This window comes from Euphorbia lathyris, chromosome 1 (genome assembly GCF_963576675.1).
Source record: "Euphorbia lathyris chromosome 1, ddEupLath1.1, whole genome shotgun sequence".
Classification (NCBI taxonomy): domain Eukaryota; kingdom Viridiplantae; phylum Streptophyta; class Magnoliopsida; order Malpighiales; family Euphorbiaceae; genus Euphorbia; species Euphorbia lathyris.
The window spans coordinates 104,071,773-104,085,791 of NC_088910.1; the positions used below are offsets into that span (position 1 = coordinate 104,071,773).

The 14,019-nt window shown below is 34.4% G+C and overlaps 1 protein-coding gene across 1 annotated transcript; it reads left to right on the plus strand.

The window, feature by feature from the left end:
* The first annotated feature begins 5,484 nt into the window (after nucleotides 1-5,484).
* On the plus strand, nucleotides 5,485-10,163 carry LOC136209759 (ubiquitin carboxyl-terminal hydrolase 3). The gene is made up of 9 exons (XM_066001345.1): nucleotides 5,485-5,750; nucleotides 6,241-6,372; nucleotides 6,724-6,762; nucleotides 6,967-7,072; nucleotides 7,590-7,648; nucleotides 7,784-7,858; nucleotides 9,198-9,246; nucleotides 9,360-9,436; nucleotides 9,857-10,163. The coding sequence occupies exons 1-9, from the start codon at nucleotides 5,676-5,678 to the stop codon at nucleotides 9,941-9,943; spliced, it is 699 nt and encodes a 232-aa protein (XP_065857417.1). The 5' UTR covers nucleotides 5,485-5,675; the 3' UTR covers nucleotides 9,944-10,163.
* Nucleotides 10,164-14,019: the final 3,856 nt, after the last annotated feature.

Sequence of the window (14,019 nt, forward strand, 5' to 3'; positions counted from 1 at the left end):
GACCTAGATAATAATTATGTTGACTAGGAGTAAACCTTTGTGCAATTATTATCTAACGTCACAGTTCGAACCATTCGCCTATTCGAATGTCCACATATTTATTCTGATATCAACATAACAGAATGAGATTTTCTGTTTCTGATTAATATCTCATACTAATTGAGAAAATAAACAGAGGTGATAGTCTAAGGATGGATGAGTGTCCAATTCATTATCCACCAACTATGAAACATTTAAGATTATTATTTCACCAAAGAAATATATCTCATTATTATTAACTCTTAATAATATTATCTCTTTGTAAATAATCTTTGGTCTAGTGTATGTATATATATATTCATTAAGTAATTAAACAATACAAATAATTTCACATGAATACATATATTATTAACTGCCATTTGGATACAAAATTCACCTTGTATAATATACAAAAGGAATGGCCTAGCGCATACAACACTTACATCTAACTCATGTGAGGGGCGGTAGTCTCTGGTAGTTAAGGCAGCATAGTTTTTTTTTTTTTTTATATCTGTTCAGTGAAATAAAAATAAGAATGGTTTGGGTAAGTTAAAGAAAAGAAGAAAAAAAAAAAGATAGAAACTACTCTTTCATTAAAAAAAAAAATCTCATCACAACCACCGTCGATCTTCTTTAGCCGGCTAACCATCATCATCGATCTACTCCATTGCATTCTAAGGTACTGGTCTTTTACTTTTCTTACTCTTTTCCTTTGTTTTTATTTCTTCATCCTACTGATGCTACGATTATGTTGTCTAAATTTCTACTCTTCTTTCTACCTTCTTCTTTATTTGCCTGTTATCATGATTGACGCTAATGTTACGTTGCCCAATTTTTGAGATTTTTATGAAAGTTATGTTGATTATACCACTGTTACTGATGAAATGGTATATGAAAGTTTACAGAGGTTATTTATCAAAGTGTGTGAAACAGTATGAAATTGCATGAAATTTTATGAATCTGTATGAAAGTGTATGAAACAGTAGGTTACTAGTTTCTAATTTTTCAAATTTTGCAAGCTTTTGGACGTGAGGGTTAGTAATTCTAATACATCGAAAGCGAAAACGAGAACGGATCCTTGTCGGAAGCATGTGTAAGAAGTCAAGGCATGTAAGTATTAGTAAGATAATGATGTTTGATATATTATTAGTGTTGGGCTTTTCTGACCCATGAGGAGCCCAATTAGGGTTAGACTCATGCTTTAACCCTAGCAGTATATAAGGGTAAGTTTTAAGAGAGTTTTTGTAACTCTATTTTCAGAGAAAGAGAAAATTTGTTTTCTTCCATTCCACCCAGCCACACGAAATTGCCCATAGCCGGAGATTGAACCGTTGGATCGTCGTGAATTTTGGACAGAAGCTTCCTAACACCTGTTCCCTTGTTTTCACGGGAGCGACTCGTTCGGAGGCTTGGAAGAGCAGTTCGTACTAGGGGCAGATTGTCGACAGATTTGTGACTTGTTTGAGGTTCTTCTTTTCTTTTGTGTTATGATTGATTCCATACTTCTTGAGGGAAAATTCCAAGATTATATGTTGATTGTGTATGCCTCTAGTGTTATCTAGGGATGAACTTGTGTATTACCCATTATTATTTGATATAGTGGAAGGTTTAAGCAGACTACGGTCCCCGTGGTTTTTACTCTTTGCATTGATGGGGTTTTCCACATAAATATTGTGCATGTGCATTGTGTTTGTGTGGCTGCCATTTTATTACTTGTGTTGCTTCGTTGTGTTTGGTTGTTACTCTACTAATTAGTTTCCTCATAGATTCATTTAAGTCGGGAAATGATTAATAACGAAGGTCAATTCCGTATTATTGTTGTCACCGTTGTTAGTCCGTTTTTTTCTTCAATTAGGAATTAGGATCTTATTATCAGACTAGAAGTTTTATTTTGCTTTATAGCTTTAGAATTTAAACTAGTTAACCTAGTTAATTTGTTATATTTTTTTTTGTGTTTTTCTAATCTGTTTGTCACCTCATGTGCGAGAGAGACGGTCATCTCACCTCGCCTCGAGGCGATATTTTGCCTTTATCAGCTTGGCTCACCTTTCACCTTTAAAAACTATGGTGTACGGATTTGGATTGTATTTCTAATTCTACTTGGACTCTTTTTAATCTGACAATGGAATATATTTAAATAATACATATTACTAAGTTGAATTTTTTAATATATCAAAATTATAATTATTAAATACAAATAATATGTTATATAGACCTTGTTTGTTTGGGGGAAAATATTATGCAGGAAAATATTTTTCCTATTTTCCAGTGTTTGTTTGGGCAGGAAAACAAGTCAAAGGAAAATAAGTGGCAAGTCAATGGAAAAGGAATGAAGAAATAATGGAAAATGTTTTACCCCTTTCAAAAAGGGTAAAACATTTTCCCTAAAACATATGCGTTTAGATAAAAATGGGAAAAACGTTAAAAGATGTAAAAATACAAAAATATGAAACATGAATAATGTGAAAACGCTATAAAACACAAGAATATGAAAATAAACCGGCAAAAAACATGAAAATGTGAACATATGTGAAACACACAAAAATGTGAAGAAATACGAAAAACACGAAAACAGAAAAAATGCTAAAACACAAAAACGTGAAAAATACGAAAAACATGAAAACATGAATAACACGAAAAAATAACAAAATACGAAAAATAAAAAACGCGAAAAAAAAGAAAATGTGAAAAACCAAAAAACTAAATGTGAAAACACGAAAACATGAAGAAAAAATTCAAAAAAATAAAATAACGTTAATAACACAAGAAAACGTACAAAAAATGGCAAAAATATAAAAAAAAACGTTTTTCGTGTTTTTAACATTAATTTTTTTTCACATTTTTCGTATTTTCCACTTTTTCCATGTTTTCCATGTTTTTAATATTTTTTTACTTTTCGTGATTTTCGCATTTTTTCACTTTTTGTGTTTTAACAAATTTTCACGTTTCTTTTTGTGTTTTTCACGTTTTTTAGTGATTGGAAAATATTTTCCAGTGTTGTTGCCAAACACAGAAAAACATTTTATTTTCCTGCACAATATTTTCCCTACATAAAATTTTCCAGAACACAATATTTTTCCCCAAACAAACGGGGTCATAGTGCATGAACTTTTATCAAACCTATTTGTAAATATTATAATCGAGATTGTTCATAAAATTGTTACGAGCCTATAACCGAGCGAACGAGCTTTTGAGTCGAGTTTTGACCTGTTCAACCTCGGCTCGTTTACGAATCAAACCTCTAAATCAGGCTCATAAGCGGTTGGTTTATAAATCAAACCGAACCGAAAGCAAGCTTTTATCAAACCGATCACGAGCCGTTCATGAATACTCAACTCATTTACAGTCCTATTTATGTTGGTCATTTATATGATATTATTATAGTAATTAATTAAAAAAAAAGAGCAAAAACTATGAGGTCCATTCTTTTTCATTTTTTTGGTGCATTAAGTTTTTTTTTTTCTTTCAAACAAAAGTCATCATTTTTTTCATTTAGATACATAAGACTCGTTGTCATTTATTTATTTTTATCATTGTTGTTTGTCGAATTAGTTAGTTGTGAATCTAATTCACTTAAAATGATATTATGTATTTCATCTACTTTTACATTTTGAAATAATGTTTTTACCGTTGTTTTAAAGTTATATTACACATATTAAAAACTGTTTTTAAACGGTTAAACATACAAATTTCGAACGCATGTGAAATAAATAAAATTATGTTAACCGAATTTTATATTCAATTTTTTTTATCAAGGGTTAATGACCAAAAAATAAAAAAATTAAGAAGTTAATAAAAAAAGAAACAAAAAAGAAATTCAATCTCTCTAATGTTTTCACAGAAGTGTAGATTTAACATTAACGTATAAAATGATGAAAATTTAATTCTAACGTTTTCAAACGAGATTAATTCTAGTCATACATTATCGAAAATTAGAAAAACTGATTTGACTTGTATTTAACTGTGACTTTAGACCTTCCAAATATCAATTATGTCTAAAATATTTAGTGTATTATTAATAAAATTACAAAAATTCTGTTAAGACTTCTAAAATATTTATTGTGCTATTAATATAGTTACAAAAAAAATCAATGAAAAACGTACGAAACTGGTTCAATTTATCGATAAACTTGTTTGGAATGTTCGATGCGACAGTTAAATAACACTAAAATAAGTATTTTCAAATTTTCGATAGCGCAAAATTAAAATTGATTTGATTTGAAAATGCTAGGGTTTAATTTGTACCATTTCATATGTTTGGGCTAAAATTACACTTCGTTTGAAATATGAGGGTTAAATATGGCTGTCATCCATTTAAAATAATATTAAGGATAGGGATGACAATAGATAGAGTACTCTCGGTAATATCAATCGCAAATTCTTACCCATTTATTTTTCATTTACCTGTATTTGTCCTATTACCGTAATGAGTATAATTTTTGCATCTCATACTCGTCCCATTTAATTCACGGATACCCTTACCTGTTAAAAATCAATAGTGATATGACACGAAATAGTGTAATGGGCTTAAGTATATAAGTCCAGGCCCACTATTTCATATATCTGACCAGCCCAACCTTTTATGAAGGGCCTTTCCAAAATTGACATGAGGAAAGAGCTTCGAACTCCAAATAACACGCCCAAGTCACTTTATTGAGGAAATATAGGTTCCGGGCCAATAAAGAGCTGACACGTGTACAAAAGCACAAACACTAATGTTTATAAATAGCATAGAAATCAGGAAATCAGGTACACAATTCTTTATTAACTACTTTCACTAAATAGCTCTCAAGTTATGTATCCAAATACTAACTTAGACATCGGAGAGGGTTCGCCGGTCTCCAGCCGCCTGTCTGACCGTTTTCTTCCTTTTCAGGTGATCAGAAGCTCATTGTCCGATATCAAATACATAGATGAAAAAGGTAAAGGCTATGCTTACTTTGTTTTTAACAAAGTAAGTCTTACTTTGTGTGTTTTCACCATTGGATTAATTTTCTAATCCACCATCCAATGGTGAAAACACACCAAGTAATGGTACTTTGTCAAAAACAAAATAACCATAGAAGGCACCAGACGAAAAATATTATAAATTTAACAAAATATAAATTTAATAAATCATCAATTTAAAAATTAAACAAATTGAATCATAATTAATAAAAATAACATAGTTTAGTAGTATCACACAATGGTTAAAAACAAAAGATTTGATGTTTGAATTCAACATCTTACATCTAAAAAAACAATAACTTTTTTTAATATATAAAAGATTTATGATGGATAATTGGTACCAGTACATTGGGATATTTCCATAACTATCCCATACCTATCACGGATAATCAGAATACACAAATATTCACATTAGCATAGGATAGTACCGGATAACCACGGGTAAATTACTAATTGCCATCACTAATTAAAGGGGCCAAGGACAGGCGGCGGAAAAGATAGCTGAGTAACCATACGGCGGCGTTTCGAGTTTGCCGTTTGGTTTTTGTCGCGATTCGATGAGTAGCTGTTCAAGTTTAAAACCCAGCCAAAACCTTTTTATAGCAAACGAAGAGCCAATTTCCCCCCGATTCTCTTCCTTTACTCCTTGTGTTTTCAGTCTCTTTGTTGGTTTTTGAATTTCGATCTCAGGCAACTTAGTGAAAAACAAGATGGCAACTGTCGACGAGAGCTCCTCTGCTAAGCGGTGGCTTCCTCTTGAAGCTAATCCAGACGTTATGAACCAGGTTCTCTACATCTCAGAGAATCTTTTTTTATTCTTTAACAAATGCTTTCGCTTTGCTTCTGTTTGATTGCTTTTTCGTGACCTAATACTTAGGTTAAACACTTCGTTGATTTTTGTTCCTACTTCGATGTCTATCGGTACTGCTTTTTATTTGTTTATCTATTTAGTTTGCCTTTTTTTATTGTTGTGATGTGTTTGGCTGCTTGTAAAGTTTGGGACATAACGGGAATCGCAAAATTAATCAATAGGATTTAGATTGGAGTTCCATTAAAAAATTAAGGTAATATAGTAACATAGAACTGGATAATTGCTGCATAAGTGAGAGAGCCTTTTGATGTAGGAAATACTATCTTTTCTTTTTTCGTTCCAATTAGATTAATCTTTTTATCAGTAGGTTTTCCCCCCTCAGTTACTCATCTGTTTGTACTGGTTTCTAGCATTTATAAGAATAAATTTGTTTAGACTCTTCATTGATACTTTTCATTGTGCAGTTCCTTTGGGGCTTGGGTCTTCCAGAGGGTGAAGCTGAGTGTTACGATGTTTATGGCTTGGATGAGGAACTCTTAGCAATGGTTCCAAAGCCTGTACTTGCTGTTCTGTTTCTTTATCCTTTAACTGCAAAGGTCTGTTTCATAAATTATGTTTATTTTCCTCATCTATGGTTGCGGGGTCCTTGAACATGCTTTACTCACTCTCTGTTCTGTTTTTTTCCTCTTTCTATCCTCCTTCTTGTGTCGAACTATTCTTTTATGTTTCGTATTTTTGCTCAAGTAATTTTTCTTTGCTAAGTTTAGTTATATTTGTTTCTTGTATTTCGGTGTAACTGATCTATTGGCTCAAATTTTTCTTTGCTAAGTTTAGTTGCATTAGTTATAGTTGCTTGATTAAGATGCTGCACTTAACATGCTTTTCCTATGTTAGGAGATTATTAATGGAATTGTACTATTTGCTGAATATGTTAACTGTCTTTTCAGAGTGAAGAAGAAAGATTGCTGCAGGAAGGTGTTAAACAGGTATGGTTAAAAGCTTGAAATTTTGTAGATAATGAGATACATATAATAGTCCTTGAAAACTGGTTTTAGATACTATATATCCAATTTCTTTCCTCTTTGTGTTGGAGACTCATTATGTAGTTTGTAATATCATTTGCATATGTTATATTAAATGCACAATGGTAGATCATATAATTATGATGCTATACTATCTTCTGACTACAGGATCCTAGTGGTAAAGTTTATTTCATGAAACAAACTGTTGGTAATGCCTGCGGAACTATAGGGCTTCTTCATGCTGTTGGAAACATCACTTCAAAGATCAAGCTTCGTAAGTTTTTGTGGTATTCATTTTGGATATGGCTCCTTCATACTCCATCTTTCTGAACCAACCAATTGGTAAGAGGGTCAAGCAAAGAGAAAGAAACTACTGATATAGTAGCATTAAGAACTACATAAATGGGCTGCAATAAGTGCATAATGATTTACATCAGATCTGAAATCTTGAAATTGTTGAACACTCAGATAGATTATGTTGCTTTAGTAGAGCCATAGGACATGCATGAAGCCATTGACAAGAATAATGATGATGGCTATGCAATCTATGCTTGGCTTTCTGATGTTATGTAAGCCCCCAAAACATGCATTTTGTAGTGTAACAAAATAATTGGTGTTTTCTTGTTTCAAATGGGATTGTTAGAGTTGTTGATGATCCGGAAAAGGCTTGCAGCTATGGCTAAGCACATACATCTCACACACTGCATCTATCAGTACAATTACAGACTAATTTCAAAATTCCCATCACATAACTATCACTTATATTTTGGTATTTAACTTATTATTTTCAGTTGAGGGATCATTCTTGGATAGGTTTTTCAAATCCACTACAAAGATGGATCCACTGGAGGTTTTCTTCTCTTCCTTTTGTTTATGATCCTTCTGCAGTCCTCATTCCAAGCCCCTACAATATACTGATAGTTTTAATTTGATCGTTGCTTAATTTTGTTTCTTTATCTTTCTCTTATCCATTTATTTTGTACAGCGTGCTGCATTTCTTGAAAATGACAGAGAAATGGAAGTTGCTCATTCTGTAGCGGCTACAGGTGGTGAAACAGAGGTATGAGTTATGACTGTTTTAGCTTTTCATTAAATGTAAATTAGAGGAATTATGGGGTACAATTATGAGCTATGTTGCACGGAAACTCCTATTAGTAGCATTTCTGCGTTTTGTGTCTGTTTTGGAAATAGAAACTCCTGGAAACCACTATGACAGGTTTGCAGGCGCTTTTTTGTAAATATTGAAAATAGGAAACGTTTGGCTTAGGAAACTGTTTCCGCCGGCAAGACAATCCAATTCCAATTCCGACTATGATTCTAGCTAATTGGAACTTCTCTTTAGCTAGAACTTCTTAATTGATGATATTTTTATTCCACAAATTCTAATTATTCCTATTTTGTGCTCATTGTTGTAATCATTTGTAGAGTATAAATACCAACTTTTTTATTATTATACTTTTAATATTTATAAATATATCCCTGTATTTTTAATATTTACATGGTTCCCCCACGTTTCCGTTTCCTATTAGAAATAATGTTTCCTGGTGTCCGTTTCCATGCAACATAGATTATGAGCATATTCTACCTTTGAAGTCTAATTTTATAGGTACATATATGCCTCAAGAGTAATCCTTCCCGTTCATCGGTAATAGATTCCCATTTTATGATCTCTGACAATGAGGCACTCAACAGTATAGTATTGGATTTTGCTGGAGTTAAAAAATATGTTTCCATGTCAGGGAATTTGACTGGTAAAGTTACGTTGAAATGATTTTATATTGGGGAAGTCTGGAAGTTGGTGAGAATGGATATGGTATTCTATGTTTTATGTGGTACTTGGATAACATAAATAATCATTATTATTGGTCTTTCTTGATGATGAGGGACTGTAAAGTTTTTGTTGATGCCACTCCAAATGAATTGAACAAAAAAATCAGCATAATGGTATGCAGATTAGTAAACTCAAGCAAACTAAGGTGGGGCAATGGAGGAGGATATTCTAATGGTTCAAAATATAATTAACTTTTCTACCATACTACCGGGAGGGTAGTGAATTAGTAAAGTGATTGTGCAGATTATTGTTCTAGGGTTGGGACAGGACAGCTAATTCTGATCTTTGGATTTTGATGGAAATATTGAATGACAAGGATAACAGCTAGTGAATCTGTATGAAATTAAGCTGATGAGATGTGAAATTTAAGACAGGACTGAGATGCTAATACCTGATAACAGAGCTATGATCGTCATTAAGGATGATGACTGAGGATTATTCATGTGCTCTTTTTTAGTTCTTGCTGATGCTGATCAAGTGAATGACCAATGCTGTGACGTGGCAGTGCTTGCTTTACTTTTTCTGGTAAAGCACTTGCTTTATTTCTTACCAATATTTGTTTGTGCAGGCTACAGATAATGTGGACACTCATTTTATCTGCTTCACATGTGTGGAAGGTAAAAAAATTCTGATAATTGATTTAGTCCCTTTTAGATTAAGAATTGTAAGCAAAAATCAGAACTGAAGCTACAATATTCTTCCCTTGTGAAATTGGTTATTCTATGTGTAGGTGAGCTTTTTGAGCTAGATGGAAGAAAGTCAGGACCCATATTGCATGGTGCATCCTCACCTTCCAGCTTATTGCAAGTAAATATCTGAAACTCTTAAGCATTTCTTTTCCCTTCTTTTATAGTCTTTGTGGCTCCAAAGATAGCAAAAATGAAGATTTTAATGAGATAATGAAAATTGAATAAAATTGAAGTGACATTGGCCACTTCTGCAGAGATTCGACTCAATTGAATTGAATTGAGCCCAAATATAAGATGAATGTAGTCCATGTTAGATGATCAGGCTGAAATATATTCCGAGACTTAGAGTAGGGTAAGCAACCAAAAAACTTTATGTTGTTTCACTTGCCTTTGGATCGAACTTGAAGATTCTTACCTTTGAGGTTGCTTGGTGGGGGTTCAAACCATTAATGTGGCAGCAATTTCTTTATTCTTTACATTTTATATGATGTGCATGCAGCCAGTCTTATAAATTTGGTGATATTCTGTTACATAACAGGATGCAGCTAAGGTCATTCGGGAAATGATTCAGAAAAACCCGGACTCTCTCAACTTTAATGTAATTGCTGTTTCCAAGAAAACCTAAGATGCATCTTGACATTGGTGGTTTTAAGTCTGATCCGAGTTCCTTTTAAATGGTTTTGCTTTCAGTTTGTCCAGCCATCATTGATTTGGTATGTTGTTAGCAGACAATAGTTTTTCCCTTAAACTTTAGAGCCAAGTCTTTGGATTTGATTACTCATAATTGTGGCTGTGATATTCTGTTTAATCTTTGATTTGAGTAGTAATATGAACTTTCTATAATATATCTTTGAAGCTCTCACATGGATGAATATAGTTGCTACCAACAAGAACAATTACTAGGTTGCAAATAGGGCGTGTGAGATGGGGATTGCTTCTCCCATCAACGTCTAGATGGGAATCTTCATCCCTATTCTCATTTATAAAATGGAAAAAATATCACCTCCATCCTCATCTCCACACGGATAGGATCCCGTGGGGATCTCTATTCTCAATTGTTTAAATTCTAAGAGGGTCATAGCTTATTCAACTTGCAGTCAATTAGGCTATATGATCTTTGCTTGTGGCATCTCTAACTATTCGGCTAGGGTCTTTCATTTAATGAATCATGCCTTTTATAATATATTCTTTAGTGATTTAAAATTCTGCAGTATTTATACATCAGTGTACTAAATCTAAAACTAAACATCTATTAATTCCATACAAATTACAAATTTTGGAATCCCCTTATGGTGGGGAGAGAGGTTCTCGTCCCCGTCTCTATCTTTGGGGAATTTTTTTTCCCATCCCTACCTCCATCAAGAAAATAAATGAGGATTCTCTATTTCGGTTGGGGATTTTTTTTTTCCATCCCTACCTCCATCAAGAAAATAAATGAGGATTCTCTATTTCGGTTGGGGAAATATTTTTCCCATCCCTACCTCCATCAAGAAAATAAATAAGGATTCTCTATTTCGGTTGGGGAAAATCCCCGTCGGTGATGGATAATCTTGTTAGGTTTGCAACGTAAAAGTTACATGTGTCCAACATGGAACCATAAGAAACAGTTGCAGGTTGGCTGAGTTTTGCCATATTATTTGGCGAAGGTGAAGGCTATATATATAACCAAGGCAAGGTATTATCATTTGCATGAAAGAAATGATTGTAGAAAAACAAAGCAATTTAGGGAGTGGCATGGAAGCAATAGAAGCGGTAAACTTTGAAGGCGTCAAGTCTTCCATCAACCTACAGCTGAGGCGTTTTTCATTAAAGGATGAGTTGGACATTTTGATTAAAACCTGTTAAACGTATTTGAAGGGTAATTGGAAAACACTTTTCCATTAGTTATTGTGAAGGTTTGATTTTGACATGTAAATGCAATTAAGAGAGCTGACAAGTCGAGTCGAGTGTCTGCAAAGGTGATACGAGTGATGCTAAACTTTTTTTTTTTTTAATTAGAACTGTCCAAAATTATTTCAAGGAAATAATTAATTTTTTTTTTCTAAAGTTTGAATATATATATATCCAATATTTTTTTTTTGAAAACAAAATAGATTAATGAGCCACAATCGGTCAAAAGTTCAACAAACTAGAAGAGATTACAATCGGAATAACATCATAAATAAAAGGAATAGCATGTAAACAGGAAAACCGAGCAAAAGCATCAGCTAAACCGTTAGCTAAATGTTGGACAAAACGGACCGAGAAACCGTTATTGAGACTGAGTAGAGATTTACACTGAGCAATGATATCACCAAACTCGCTTTCGTCTGGTAGAGAAGAATTAACTGCTTGAACAACAGTTAACGAATCTGATTCCAAAATCACTTGCTCAAAACCAGCCGATTTAATCCAATTAAGTGCATTCAACAGAGTCTTAACCCAAGCAGACAAAAAGCGCCCCTCATCTGATCTAAGAACAGTAGCAGATCCAGTTTTTCCAGCTGCTGCAAAAAACGCAATATCAACATTGCAGCAAACCAGTCCGTGAGGAGGGCGATGCCACTTCGAGCAGATCACAGGCCGTTCCGGCAGAACAACAATTTTTCTAAGATTACGGGCAGCCACCCAATTGGACTGGCATTCCAGACAGTGGCGGATCCAGGATTTCCAAATAGGGAGGGCTAATTTTAGCCCAACATTACAAAAAAAAAAAAAAATCATGCATATATGAAAAAGTAAAATCAAAGTATACAAAATTTTAATTGTATTGCTAAATAAATACTACAAAGTACTCGTTATATATACTATAATACGAGAAAATGTACCTATTTTTTTTACACCGGATTAGCTCTCGATAGGTGGCAAACTTAATCTTCGAGATCCCGAATTAATTTTATAAATTAAAAACCTCTAAATTAAATTCATATAATATCAGAAAATGTACCTATTTTAAGCCCCTAAATTAATTTCATAAATTTAAAACCCTGAAAAAATAAACCTAATTTTAATTTAGAAAAAAGAAAAAGAATTTACCTAGATTTCAAAAAAGAAGAAGAAATAATTTACCTATATGGTGGTGGCCCGCCAGAACAAATGGAAGTGGGGGAGGCAAGCTGATGGGAACAAATTAAAGGGATCCCAATCCCTTTATTTTTTTTTTAATTTGTCCCAATCCAAAACGACGCCGTTTTGGTTATGGGGCAAATTAAAAAAAAAAAAAGCCTAGCCCTACCCATTGGGCTGGGCCTTACCCTTCTCCATAGAGAAGGAGAAAAGGGTTTTGGCATCTCCTTCTCCGTCGAGAAGGAGATGATAGGTAGGGGGGGGGGGGCTAATTTCTGGAAACCAGAAATTAGCCCTACGCAGCTCCGGGGCGGGGGGTGGGCTGGAGCTCCTTTAGGCGCCGGACTGCATCCGCCTCTGATTTCAGACCCCGCATTATAATCTAGCGACTCTTGGTTATTTCGCATTTCCATAGCTTATCATTACAAGCTTTCGACCAACTCCACAGAATCATTAAGAATTTGCAGTTTCGGGCAACTCTCCAGCAGAAGTAGCGAGCTTTTGCTGGAATCTCCATACTCCACATTTTCCTCCAATTACCTACTGCCATCCACTGGTCATTTTGAGCCACTACTTCCGTTCCGAGTCGATATGCACTCTTTACTGAGTAGAGCCCATTTAGCATTTCATTCCATATAATTTTATCGATAGTACCAGGTCTGTTCATGGGAATGTTCTGGATTGCTTGCACATCCCTGGGGATAAATATTTCGTTCAACATTTCCACATCCCATTCACGAGTTCCCGGGATAAAAAGATCATAGACCCTTAAATTCTCCAAACCTACAACCGTCAGAGTTTCAATCATTTTTCCATCTACTTTTCTCAGCCAAGGATCCGACCAAACATTAATAGAGTTACCGTCTCCGATTTTCCACCTTATACCTTCACGAATGATAATTTGAGATCCCCAGATACTTGTCCATATAAAACTAGGAGAGTGACCAAGTCTAGCTCTCAAGAAATCCGCTTGACGGTAATATTTAGCTTTGTAGATACGACTAGTTAAAGAATCTGGAGAGGATAGCATAAACCACCATTGCTTTCCCAACATCGCCACATTAAAGGCAGTAAAGTCACGGAAACTCAACCCCCCTTGACATTTGGGGACACAGAGCCGCTCCCAAGACATCCAATGAATACCTCGAGACCCATCCTGCTTATTACCCCACCAGAAGGAGTTAAGCATTCTCTGGAGCTCAGTAGCGGTAGAGACCGGCAAAAGAAACACACTCATGAAGTAGATTGGAATGGCTTGTCCAGCTGCCCGAATGAGAGTCGCCCTGCCAGCTTTGGACAGATTTCGCCCCCTCCAATTCTGAAGTTTATTCCAAAGCCTATCTCTGAAGTGAGCAAAAATAGCGGATTTTTTCCTACCCAAAAGGGAAGGGAGCCCAAGGTACTTGCCCGAATCCAGTGAATTATCAACCCCTACAATTTGTGACATAGCATAAGCTAGAAGATGGTTCACATTATTACTACACTTAATTCCGGATTTCGAGAAGTTAACCGTTTGACCCGAAACCTTTTTATATATGGATAGAATACGCTTTATTTCTCTAGCTTCCTCAATCGACGCCCTAAAGAACAGGAAGGCATCGTCAGCAAATAACAAGTGAGACACCGAAGGAGCTCCTTTAAAATGAAATATCAAAG

Bases quoted from the DNA above. Each gene is read 5' to 3' on its own strand.
- LOC136209759 (XM_066001345.1), top strand. From the start codon at position 5,676: ATGGCAACTGTCGACGAGAGCTCCTCTGCTAAGCGGTGGCTTCCTCTT. The intron at 5,751-6,240 runs GTTCTCTACATC...TTCATTGTGCAG, and splicing joins ATCCAGACGTTATGAACCAG to TTCCTTTGGGGCTTGGGTCT. The intron at 6,763-6,966 runs GTATGGTTAAAA...TTCTGACTACAG, and splicing joins TGCAGGAAGGTGTTAAACAG to GATCCTAGTGGTAAAGTTTA.